Below are 13,211 nucleotides of genomic sequence, written 5' to 3' on the forward strand. Positions count from 1 at the left end.
CTTTACATATAGTAGAACCTTTATATAGGTAGTAGTTCCTTAAAAGTTAAAAAGGGTCTTCATACTCAAACACTTCATTGAAATCTGTAGGAAGGTTCTTTAGGGAGCCAAAAGTGGTTATCCAATGGCATCACTCCAGGGAACTCTTTCTATGTAAGAATATATTTTGCTATGTGTAACATGAAGTGGCAATAATTAATATATTCCTTAATAGCATATTTACATATTTGTACCTACAGTCATGTGCATAATGTAAGGCACTGCTTGTTGTGATATCATGGGGAGATGTATACATTTGCGACACCCTTTGTGACTGTTTATTATATCTATTATTTATTTGTTTACTGTTTATATCATGTATTGTCATGTACGCACTAGTTCCAACAAGACAGATTGCTTGGCCAGTGTTTCTGATTCTGATCCTGATAAACAGCACAAAAATGCGCCCCCGTACGCACACTTACTCACTCTCTGTCACACACACACACACACACGTACGCATAGAGAGCTGCCCTTCCATCTTCTCTGTAAATTGTTTAGCAGTCATTTCACTGATGATTACACTAGAACTAATTCCTTCTAGACACAGCTATAGCCTCAGATCGAAAGGAACCAGGCTGTTCAGTTAATTGGCGTCTACAGAAGCTGAGAAATGAGAAAACACATTTCCAGAGTAATCAAGGAAATTGGTGAGGTGGGATCTGACCAGAGCAGATTCTAAGTCTTAGTAATGTCCACTTTAGAAAGGGCAGCAGGGCTAACCTGATTGGATTTCGTAAAGGTTTATGGTTCTATGGACGCGTGATGAGGTACATACAAATCGTTCTGCTGTATGCTTTTAACCAGGGTCGGGCAAAATGCTTTAAAAAAGTAGTGATGGCTTAAAACTGAATATACTCTCTTATACTATATTCAGCAATACATGAAAAAGTAACATTCAGAATACATTTTGAGTACATCTTGTAAGGCATTAGGTTAGATTGTTTTATTTATTAATTTTTTTAACTTAATTCACATTGCTATTAGAGTTAATAGTTGGCGGTTTTCTTCATTTAATTCTGCAGTCAATACATTTCATTAAAAAATTACACTTGAAGGGTGTCTACATAACACATTTATAACATCTTACATAAACACATTATAACATGTTCATAAACATTTAAATCAACATTCATAAAGCATACATGTTTTACATGATATTAATATGGACTACTATGTCATTTTCCTGAGAAATGTTTTTCAAAATAAAAGTTCTCTTTTTTTATTTTTGAAAAACTCTTTTATTTCCAGTACAACACCTCATTTCTGGACAGGCACAATAAAAATGACCCTGCTTTATCCCTTTGGTCACTAAGTGCTTTGACACTTTGGCACACCACCGTACTATGATTTAGTCGAGTGATTTGTTGCTAAGCTTATTTATGAGTAATTTACTGCCCATGTAGTAAAGTGACATGCAAAGCAACAAATGCTTAAGAAAATCACATCATTAGAAAGTAGTCAAAAGTATAGGTGAATCGTGCCTGAGTGTCAAAGCACCTCTTCAACTCCTCGGGACCACCGGTGGTTCCAAAACGCACTTCGTCATATTCTTTATAACTTTCATATTTCATAAGCTACATTCAAAAGGTGGGTGTCATATGAGAGCTGTAACTGTCTTCTTTCCAGTCAAATGGATGGGTGATGTAATTTTAAACCCTCATGATAAAAAAAGCTGAATTTTTTTGGTCTACTGAAAGTCAACCAATTTTTCCAAAAATCAGGGCTATAAACTATAAACAGATGGTGTCTCTTCAGTGATCTGCTCTGTAAAAAATATTTTTATAAAATAATACAAACAGCCTCTAAGATTTTTGGCTTTCAGCAGTAAATTGTAAGCATATAGCAATATCAGTCAGTAACTGCATATGTCATGCAGTTACTGAATAATTTGCCTTATGATTTGGTCATGTAAATTCAGATGGAAAAACCAAAATATACCCTGGAGAATAAGAGTTAATGACCAAAGGGATAAAGCGAGGTCATTTTTATTTTGGCTGTCCAGAAATGAGGCATTTTACTGAAAATAATATACTTGTTCAAAATGAAAAATTAGGGTTTTTATCTTGAATAATGTATCTCAATAAAATGACACAGTAGTCCATATTAATATCATGTACAATGTATACTTTATAAATGTTGATTTAAACATTCATTAGGATGTTATAAAGTGCTTATGTAAGATGTTATGAATGTGTTATGTAGACACCCTTCAAGTAAAGCGTTGCCAAAAAAATAACTTATCATTTAAATGAAGTCTCAAAATTCTTGACATTCTTCTTGTCTCTCATTATCTGCCTTAGTTCACAGCTCCCATAATCCCCTGCGCAGGAGTCCAGTACAGCACCTATGCTCGGTTTATCAATCTGACCTCCACATAGGAGATTATTAGTTTGATCATCTCTTAAAAGAACTCAGTAATGCTGAGTGTAATAACTGATTATCACACTGATTTATCAGTCTACTCAGGCTTTAGGAGGAAAATCAGTGTTCATAAAGAAGCTGTTAATAGAGGCCCTCTTTAGAGTTCGTCTAATGAGCTTGTCTGCTACACGCCATGTGCTAAACAAGAATTGATGGTTCCTTTTAAATATTGTATGAGTAAGTGTTCTAAAATGTTTCTCCTAAAAAGCAACTGTATTCTCAACTACTGTCTTTACTGTCTACTGATGAGTACTGATACTTAATTTCTGTATTATGAATACATATTGGTGTTTAATTAAATACAAAATTGTGTTTAGCCTATTATTCCTTATATTACTGTTTGAGTTTCTCTGCTTATTTTAATGTATTATGAGCATAAAATAAGTAACATTAAAATACATCATGCTTGTGTTGTCACTAATAATAACTTATACTTCTAACGATCAAATTCAACATAATGCAAATCCAAAATTGTTGTGTGTTTGATACAGGATTACAGCTTATGGTGCGGCAGGTGGACGCAGCGTTCTGACCACGCTCCGATCACATGGGGTCTACATCACAGGAGACTTCAGGCTGCTGAAAGACGAAGTGCTCTACATCCTGGTGGGACAGCAGGGAGAAGATGCCTGTCCTAAAGTGAGCACAAAACCAGATTTACTTAATATCCTCACAACTTTTCCAGCATTGATGTTCGCCATACAGAGGAGACTGATGTATTTACGGAACAGTAGCTGATATCACAGCAGCATGTGGTCTGCTGGAAAGCAGCAGCAGTAAACCCAGCGAGTTAAGGAATCTGACATTTCTTTGAATTTCCCGTTGCATCTCTTGTCTCTTTACTGTTCTCTCAGGCTCTGGAGCCTCTGCGGCAGATTTGTCGTGATCAGAAAGGCCCTCCAGACAGCAAGAGCGTGCTCAGAGGGGGAGGAGGAGGAGGAGGGGGTGGAACCTACATTTTTAAGGTGAAGCCTCTGTAGTATTAATGTCAGACACTTATAAAAAATAAAGGTTCCTCTCTGGTTCTAGGTTTGGACAAATGGCTCTAGGAAACTAGTTTAATTGGAATAGAAGCTTTACGTTATGTTAAGCTTTTTCACACTTGGATACGGTGGCTGAGAAGACTCAGCAAACTACAAATAAAGTATGAGCTGTAAACATGGAAAAGAGTTTCATCAAAATGATAACATATGCAGTGTGTTTTACAAACACTCTCCAAAATAGTAAAATGCACTGCAACTTTGTAGATGCTCTGCAAACTCAGAAAACACTTTTATCAACATGAATACACCTGAGCTACGTTTCATAAACAAGCTGCAAATACAGAAAACGCATACAACTTCTAAAACGCTGATAAGCCAGTCACAACACATTGGAAACATTTTGTTTTTAGAGGACATAGCTATTCAAACTTTCAAATACTATGCAGCATAAACATTCATTCTTTTTTTTAACAGATAACTGATATCACTGTATCGTAATGGGAATTAGATGTAAAGTAGAATTGGAAATGTTAAAATGGTAATATCAGACATCTACCATAGTAGAGCCATGACAATATAATAGTCAGATAGCTTACTAGCCAGCCAGGTTGACCATGATCTTACTCGACTGTGAGTGTCTGTGTTATTATCAACTGCTGTCAGTGATTGCCCATCATAGATATTCCATCCCCTTTGAGAGTCTTCTGTTTTCCTTGTGCTGTGACTGGCATTTCTGAATTTGCATGTTTTTTTTGTATTTGCAGTGCATTTGTGAGATGTAGTTCAGCTGTCATCATTTTGATGAAGATGTTTCCTGAGTTTGCGGTGCGATTGTGAAATGTACCTCAGGTGTAGTCATGTTGATGAAAGTGTTTTCTGAATTTCCATCACTTTTATGAGTTTGTAGTGCATTTTCAGTTGTAGTGTGCATGGGGCCCATATCTCATCTAAGAAATGGGTCTTTGGATTAAGTGGTTCTATTATGGCATCGCTCCAAAGAACCTTTTGGCACCTTTATTTTAAGATGGATGTATGGATGGATGGACATAGAAATTTGTTTATATAGGCAGGAGATTAGTGCATTTTGCACTGGACATGTATGTGAGTAACACATTCTTAAATGGTTCTTGTTCTCTGAAAACGTTTAATTGGTTTAGAGCCTTTATATTTTATAAAGCCTCTTTAAAAAGATTCTTTACTCTTACAGGTTCTTTAGGTAACCAAAAGGTAATCAAAGGTGGTTCTTCTGTTGCCTTACTCCAAAGAACCCTTACTGACACCTTTACTTTTCAGAGTGGAGATGGATGGATGGATGGATGGATGGATGGATGAATGGTTGGATGGATGGATGGATGGATGGATGGATGGATGGATGGATGGATGGATGGAAGGAAATTTGTATTCATGGTTGTATGAATAAAACAGGAGATGTGTGTGCTGTGAACTGGGCATGTATGCAAGTACAGGTACCTAATTGGTTCTTGGCTTGGAAATATATTCCTAGGAAACCTTTAATTTATTCAAAACCTTTATATTTTATATGACTTTTAAACTTTAAAATGGTTCTTCATACTTGCAATTCATGATTCTTTAAAAAAAAAAAAAAGCATTGAAAAGTTCTCTAGGCAGTCAAACGTAGTTGTTCTACAGCACTGCGCAAAAGAACCTTTTTTGGCACCTTTGTTTTTAAGAGTGTAAGCAGGCAGCTCTGCCAGGTTCAGTACAGTAGCAGTGTTATTGAATGGTTTCAGGTGGAGAACGGAGTCTACATTCCTCTGCTCATCGCCGCTGGGGGTGGAGGCCGTGGCTACAGCGGTCACTCAGAGAGCCAGGAGGAGGAGGTGGACCATGACCCCAGCATCCCTGGCCTAAACGGCGTGTCAGGAGCTGCAGGTACGACTACATTAAAAACTTCATGGTTTTAAGTAGTAGTTTAAGTATACTTGACTGATTATCGAAATTATGTATGTATGATTGCATAGTTAGTTGTGATTAATCACATCTCATTTGCTTAAATTCGACCCTAAAAAAGATATTTTTGATTTTAAAGCAGTGCAATGAATGAGTGGACAAAATAAGCTTCATCAGAATGTATTTATTACTTTTAATAATTCAGTAACATTTCTGCAGCTTCCTCTGGAGAAACTGTACATTTCCACTTTGCTGTTGCTTTTGTTAGTTTGCTGCTTGTTGATTAATGCATAGTTCACCACAAGGACTGTCCAGCAAAGTCTTGGCCAGTTTTTGATTTTGCTATATCAGTGGTATGTTTTGCTTGTAAATAGTACTTCAGAATGATGATATTAAAATATATTTTCTGAATCTGCAAGTGACAGTTGGCCCCCAATAAGGACGTCTACAACAGTTTCTAGTGTCATTTTAACTAAGACCTGGTTTAAGTGCCAATGATACTCCATTTAAATGGGTTTCTCCTCCGCTGTTGTTGCTGCATATTAAACAAAAAACACAATGAGCCGCTATGTGTATGTTCTGTGTATGTATACGTGTCAGTTAATCTTTAAGAATTTGCGCCTGACCTTAGATGATGCAAACACTGGTTTATTCTTATTTTCTTTTACTGACTTTTTGGAAATTTGCTAAATGTTTCAATTTAGCAACACACAGTGTGCAAGCAGCTGAGCTTCACGCTGAAATTACAGATGGTTTGAAAGGTCACACTAGGCAAATGTGTTTACAACATAGTGGCCATAATCATTTATCACATCATAACTTTGACAGCACTGCTACAAAGTTTATGCCTAATGACAACACATCCTACAACTCAAACATCAATGAAACAAGAAAAAAGTGCCGCACTAAGGGGAAGACTGTTTCAAGTGAACTTGCGGAGGGTCGTGATCTTGTCAGCGTGAGCATCTTGAATGATTGGATGAAATAAGCCTTACAGTTTCTCAAGGACACTGTGTGTCTCCTCCCATGGACAGGGCTCATTGAATACTAATGCATTTTTGGGCCTGAACCTAGCGGCACTGTACAGGAGAACGTATGTGTCTTGGACTGCATCTTATGTGTGAGATGTGAGCCCTGTGGTTTTAGGCTGTATATTTATGAATGTATGCTGTATATATTTGCGCACGGTTCATCTGAGAGATGTGGATGTTTTGAAGCTGAAGTGGTAAATATAGTTAGTGTATTTCAACATGTGTGGCTTTTTTACAGTTTTCATAAGTATGTGGATGTTTATACCTGTGTGTGCTTATGTGTGTGTCTGTGTGTTTTGGTCTCCCGTGGTCCTCTCCTGCCGTGAACGCAGTATGAGTTCTGTCAGAGCGTTGCTTTTCAAAGGCCAGAACCTCCCTTTGTGTTCTATTTACTGCTGCTGGAAGCCAGCACATAAGACCAGTGCAAGGCCTTAATCACAATTCCTCTTCTACTTCACTCGCTGTGCTAGCTGACAAGTACTTATTTCCATCTTCTGTAGAGGCGCATGAGGCATGCGTCTATACGCTGGTGTTTCATTTTGTTAAAGTCGTATTTATTGCCCTTTTTTGTTGTCGATTTGTACTTCGTACATCTGTGCGTGGTCGTTTAAGCATGAGTCATTCAGTATACCAAACCAGTACAACTCATTATCTTCTTCAACATATTGTCGCTGTGATTTCAAAACTTTGTCACTTTATTTTTGTAGTTTAACTTTTTTTCCCCACTATTTGGAAGCAGCTGCCCTTTACATTGCATGAAAACTTCATAATGAATGAACCAGAAGCAAAGTTTCAAAATTACTTGGAATAAAATCTGGTTAGATTATCATACATTAAAGTTAATGGAGCATTCTGGCCCAAAAATACAGTTCAGTATGTTATTTATCATGTTATACAGTATTCTGTACAGGAGAATTATATCCCTCTGCCTCATTGGTTTGACAAAAATTATGACTTTGCATCGTTTTCATGTTTTCATTTATCAGCATTCTCACAGAGCATGCTTAATGCAGAAACTTCATACGACCATTGTAAATCCCTGTGGTGTCAGCCATTCTTGACTGCTAGCCTAGCCACTTTTCTATAAGCTAATAAATATAACCAAACTAGCATTAACCCCTTAAAATACCAGGTTTATTACATATTAAAACTTGTTATACAGTAACTACAGGGACTTCAGTGCAAACTGGCTGAGCTATTCTGAGGTTATTGAAGTGTGTAATAAAACTTTGGGGCTCAGTTTTCAAACTTTTTTTTTAAGAAAACAGTAATTCTGTCTTTATTCAGCATAAAATGAATGCCAAGCAAGTTTTTTACCCTTTCAGTCAGAGATGAGGAGCTAAACTCTAACCAGCTTTTAGTAGACAAGTCATTTCTGTCATTTGAGTAATCCATTCTCTCCACTGTAATGATGATTTGAAGGGAGTTTCTACAGATGCATTAAAATTCCTAGTAGTAATGTTAACTGTTTGACTTCCTACTGCATTGCCAGTAAAAGAAAAAAATTAAAAATACAATAATAAATAAAAACATTCAAAACAACCCACCCTCAAAGATTCACCCTATAGCAGTTGTCGTTTTTCAAAAGTTACATCATCAGAAGGGGGTGTTCCTCGTCTGTAAACTGGAAAATCTCACTCTAGAGACTGTTGCAGCAGTGCTGTTGGATGCGAGTAAGCATGTTTACAAAAGAAGCAGTGATGGTTTGACTTTCATTTTGACTGGTGTGATTTTTATAGTTACCATTTTGCTAAAAAGATTTTCTTTTGACAGCCTTGACGGATAAATGCATAAGAGTGAATACAGAGAGTGATATTCTTTCTTGTTGTTCATGTTTATATTGACTATATCTATACTTGCAATTCCACAAGCATTTTTATGTTTTTCATCAACTATAGTAAGATAATGTTCAAATTGCAAGTGTTATGAATATACAGTACATGAGCATATCCATCACAATTATACTGTGTTTCTCTTCATACGTGTAATTCACTCAACCAGCAGTGCAATAAGACGTTATACATTGATTGGGGTGTTCACTGAAACCACTGAGCCATTGAGAATAAAAGCTCTCTCTCTCTCTCTCTCTCTCTCTCTCTCTCTCTCTCTCTCTCTCTCTCTCTCTCTCTCTCTGTCTCTGTCTCTGTCTCTCTCTCTCTCTCTCTGTCTCTCTCTCTCTCTCTCTCTCTCTCTGTCTCTCTCTCTCTCTCTCTCTCTGTCTCTATCTCTCTCTCTCTCTCTCTCTCTCTCTCTCTCTCTCTCTCTCCCCCCCATGCCTCTTATGGACAGAGAGTACCTACGTTGGTCTCATTTTACAGGCTCCTGTATTCTGTAGTGAAGTTGAGAGGGAGTTGGAAAAATAGGGCAGGGTTGGCTTGTGGAATAATTTGGTGTGTTTTCCCTGCTAAGTAACAGCAGTGACCTGCTTTCGGAAGCGGAGGGAAGGCGAGAGCGGAGACGATCTGCCACATTCGGAATCATCTCTGTGTGTTCTGCTTCTAGACGTCCTCCTGCTTTTCACAGTAATGTGTGAAGCGTCCCACTCTCCGAGTCGTATCATCTACTCGCTGAGAGGACAGGGGACGCAAGCTAAAAGACTCGGCTCTATAGCACTCTTTGCTGGAGCAGCAGAAAAAGAACCAACTTTAGAAGTTATATAAGGACACAGCTGAAATGGAGGCTGTTGCTTATTCTGGGACGGCCGACAAACTGGAATCACTTGTTGTTAGTGTTGCTCCGATACTGATACCGCTTTAGCATTTAAATACAGTATTGACGATAGAGAATATCAATACTATGAGGCTATTTCTGACCCACACAAGCTACTTAGAGACACTTATATAAGTACCAGTAGATTGAACTTAACTAAAGCAAGCAAGTTGTCAGTGAGGACTTATTTACACTTAAGACAAACAGTAGTAAAAATATAAAATTTATTGGAAAATCTGTTAATACCAGTATTTTGAATGGTGTGCCAACAAGCAAGGACTGCAGAACATCACATTTAAATAAGCATTTAAAGGTAAACCATGGAATTGAGCACGGTGACTTGTCATAGCTATATAACCATTCAATTGCAAAGGAATGCAACCATTAAATGCTCTTCAATCAAGCTTTTATTTTATTTTTGACAAAGAAAACTGCTTTTACTGAAAAAATAATAATTTTCAAAGTGGAATGATATTAATATTAAATAAATAAATGACTCAGAGGCAGTTATAGGGGTGAATCTACCATTGGGGTGTCATTTAGCCACTAGAATTCCCATCATTTAGACTCTGTTTCTTCAATAGTCAATGTGGAATTTAAGAAAAAATGCGTTTAACCATAAACCAACAATAACTTGCATTTCAGAATCATTTTATACATTTATCTATAACCAAATTGGTTTAAAATTGCTGAAAACATTGATTCCAAGCTTGTGAACAGTGAACTCAACTTTTGAAAGGTTGTCTTTGTTAAACAGACAGATGAAAGAATGAGTTTCGGCTTTCTGCAAAGTTTGTCTTTGTATTTCAGGGGGTGGTGGAGGCTGGAATGACAGCATCCCTGTCCTTCAGGGTGGGAGACCGCTGGTTCATGGAGGTCAGGGAGGAGAACCATGCCAAACTCTGGGTTGGAAGACTCGTGGGGGCTTTGGGGGAGGTGGAGGAGCATGTACAAGTGGAGGAGGAGGAGGAGGCTACAGAGGTTCTTTCTCTTTTCATACTGACTTCACATTATGTCATACTGACCCATATTGCATGCCATTGCTTTTGCAGTGCACAACTTCTTGCTCCATTACTTTGATCCTGTTACTACCATGTTGCATCAGAACTGTTCCTTCGCCTCCGCGCGTGTAGGTGGCAGCACTTCAGGAAACAATGACCCTGAACAGGATGGAGAGGATGGTTCATCCTTCATCAGCCCAGACGGAGAGATGTTCATGGATGCACTCAAAGGTAACACAAGCTTGCAAAAAATCAGGGCCTCAAATTATTTGTGTCCCCTTTCAAAATCTGCACTTCCATACAAAATTTTACAATTACTGTTCAAAAATGTGAAGCTAGTGTTTTTAATAGTCTAGCACTGAACCAAATTTGTTGCAGACACAAATATAAAAGGATTCTAAGAATCTAGTGGAGTACTCCACAACATCAGAGTTTAAAATAATTTGTAGTAATCTGAAGAAATTTAGATTTTAGGTGATTTAAAGTGATTTTAGATTACATTTTAGATGTGATAAACAAAGCTATAGGTTCCATAATAATTGAGGTAGCTGTATGACGTTGATAATGAACATCCAGAAAGCCTTGTATTTTGGTGGTAATCAAGTCTTAACCCTAGAATGCATAAAAGGGGATCAAACTGACCAGGTAAGTGTTATTTGTGGAATATTTTATCAATAAAAACATTTAGTTCTTTGATTTGCCAGTATTCCTCAAACATCTTGCTTGTGGGCCTCACGAATGTCATTTCTAAATTTCTTGGTCATGGGTTCTGAAAAAAATAACATTTTGTCTCAAGTGTTCATAAAAGGGGTCAGATGACTCCTATGCATTCCCTGTGGAATTTCATTTTATTCCTTGACAATCAGTGGATTAATCAAAAAATGTTTATGACTGTTAATTTTTATATGACTGCTCATCTTTTTGAAGAGGTCAGTCCATTTACTACATGATTGTGTCCTACATTGAATTGCTAAATTGTTTTTTAATCATTATTTTCTATCTTATACCAATTTTATTTCTAACATTTGATTGCTTGATAGGCCTCTTCCATGCACCTCTCATTTATACCATATCAATTACTGTTCAGAATTTGATTGAGACATCAGTTGCCATGGCAATACTCAACTGGGAACTCAAGCATTGACCTGTTGTTCCTGTATATGCCATAGTGTAGTGCAGGCCAGTGTTTCTCAACCTCAGAATAAGTCATTCATGCTGGTGCCTCTGTGTAGTGTTTTTATTAAATGGTATTAAATGGTAACATATGGACCATTCTAACAAATTGGCCCAAAGTCAGAGTTCAGAACCTATTTTGGACTTTTAACTGATTTGGACTTGAGACTGAAATCCTTTTGCTTTGAATAACCCTGAACCTTAGTTGTGTTTTTTTTATTTATTAATTAAAATAAATGTAAATAAATAATAGAACATTACATTTTCTCGGCAACAAAACAAACATAGCACTGCCAAAACTTTACACAATGTTTCAGTAGTGACAGTTTCGGTAGGGACAATTAGCTAATTTTGAGCAGAACACTAGCTGGTACACGACTAACGAACACAGTTTTAAGCATAAATCTTTCAACTTCACTTTAAAAGAAAATCAAAAAGCTCTTAAAAACATTGAAAAGAAAAACAAAAAAATGCAGCTATTATTTGTAACAAGTGGAAATTTAAGGGTTAGGGTTTAGGACTGACACTTCGAATAGAAAGTACATACATAAATGATTTAGTATATATTTAGCGTATTACTATCTCTATTCATGCATTGTGTTTAAATAGATTTTTATGTATGTATGTATGTATATATGTATTTATTTATTTATTTATTTTCCTGTGGGACCACGGTTTGAACTAATTCAGTAGAATTATCCATATATTCTCATGACTGATGCTAGTTCTTTTTCTTTCTGGTATTGCGCTATATGTTATGTTGGTGTCAGCCATGGAGGGCGATGGTGAAGTGATCATTAACCCGGTGCAGAACTGCAGTCACTGTGAGTCAGGAGAGTGCCATGAGACTTTGGAGGGAACAGAGTGTTACTGTGAGGATCTAATTCTGGCCTCTGATGGAGTGTCCTGCATCAACTCTTCAGGTAAAAGACTGCACAAGTGGTTAAATTGCACTTAAAAGCATCATAGTGTACCTTCATATATTAATGGACTGTATGCATTTGGTTTTCTTTCCAAAAAGACTGTGTGCATGAAAATTTTTCACCAAATAATGTTTTTTTTCATTTCTTATGAACACTGTAGTTTTGACTGAAAGGTTTAAATCTGCACTTTCAACAAAATATTATGCATTTTAATTATCCACAAGTGAGGAGTAATTAATGTATAATTTAGTAGTGGTTTGGTATATATATATACCATACCACGGATAGATATATATATATTTATATATATATATATATATATATATATATATATATATATATATATATATATATATATATATATGTATTTTGTAGATTGACATTGGCTTATTATTCTGAGATGACCCTTCTTTTAACAACCAAATTAAACCTGAAAGACAAATAGTAGAAAATAAAACTGAACAGTATGTAGAATAAACCTGTGTCAATATTGCTTTCTAACACCAGTCTTGTAGGCTGGCAAAAAATGGTGCTAAATGTTTTTTTCACATTGTAGTTTCTAAAAGGCTGAAGTTGGCTTTTTTCGGCAGCTTCCACCATAAATCAGGGGTGTCCAGTCTTATTCACAAAGGGCCAGTGTGGCTGCATGTTTTCATTCCAGCAAAGCAGAAGATGATCAGCAGTTTAAAGACTGAGACCAACTGATTTTACAAGTAGAGTCAGGTGTGCTCCAGCTTGTTTGGAGTGAAAACCTGCAGCCACATCGATCCTTTACGGATAAGATTAAACACCCCTGTTTTGATGGAGCAACAGTTGTACACGTGCCTGAATGTAACTGCTCTATTATTTAAGGTGGAACTGGAATTTTGAATAAGAGGTCAACTTCATCCTTGTAAAATTTCTCAAGTCATTTGCATCATTTGTATGTACCATACACTCCTGCCTCTGACCATCAGACCCTGCTAGAACTTAGAAAATATCACCGTTATCAGCACCAGCTGGTCCAGGGCTTGTTTT

The 13,211-nt window shown here is 36.8% G+C and overlaps 1 protein-coding gene across 1 annotated transcript in view; it reads left to right on the forward strand.

Annotated features, from left to right (window-relative positions):
• Positions 1–13,211, forward strand: part of alk (ALK receptor tyrosine kinase) — a 296,309-nt gene that overhangs the window by 257,263 nt on the left and 25,835 nt on the right. Inside the window, exons 12-17 of the mRNA XM_036592647.1 lie at positions 2,955–3,102; positions 3,318–3,428; positions 5,198–5,339; positions 9,908–10,078; positions 10,231–10,329; positions 12,042–12,194. Of these exons, the coding sequence (XP_036448540.1) occupies positions 2,955–3,102; positions 3,318–3,428; positions 5,198–5,339; positions 9,908–10,078; positions 10,231–10,329; positions 12,042–12,194 (824 nt within the window). The remainder of the gene's footprint in view (positions 1–2,954; positions 3,103–3,317; positions 3,429–5,197; positions 5,340–9,907; positions 10,079–10,230; positions 10,330–12,041; positions 12,195–13,211) is intronic.

Source organism: Colossoma macropomum, unplaced genomic scaffold (genome assembly GCF_904425465.1).
Source record: "Colossoma macropomum unplaced genomic scaffold, Colossoma_macropomum, whole genome shotgun sequence".
Lineage (NCBI taxonomy): Eukaryota > Metazoa > Chordata > Actinopteri > Characiformes > Serrasalmidae > Colossoma > Colossoma macropomum.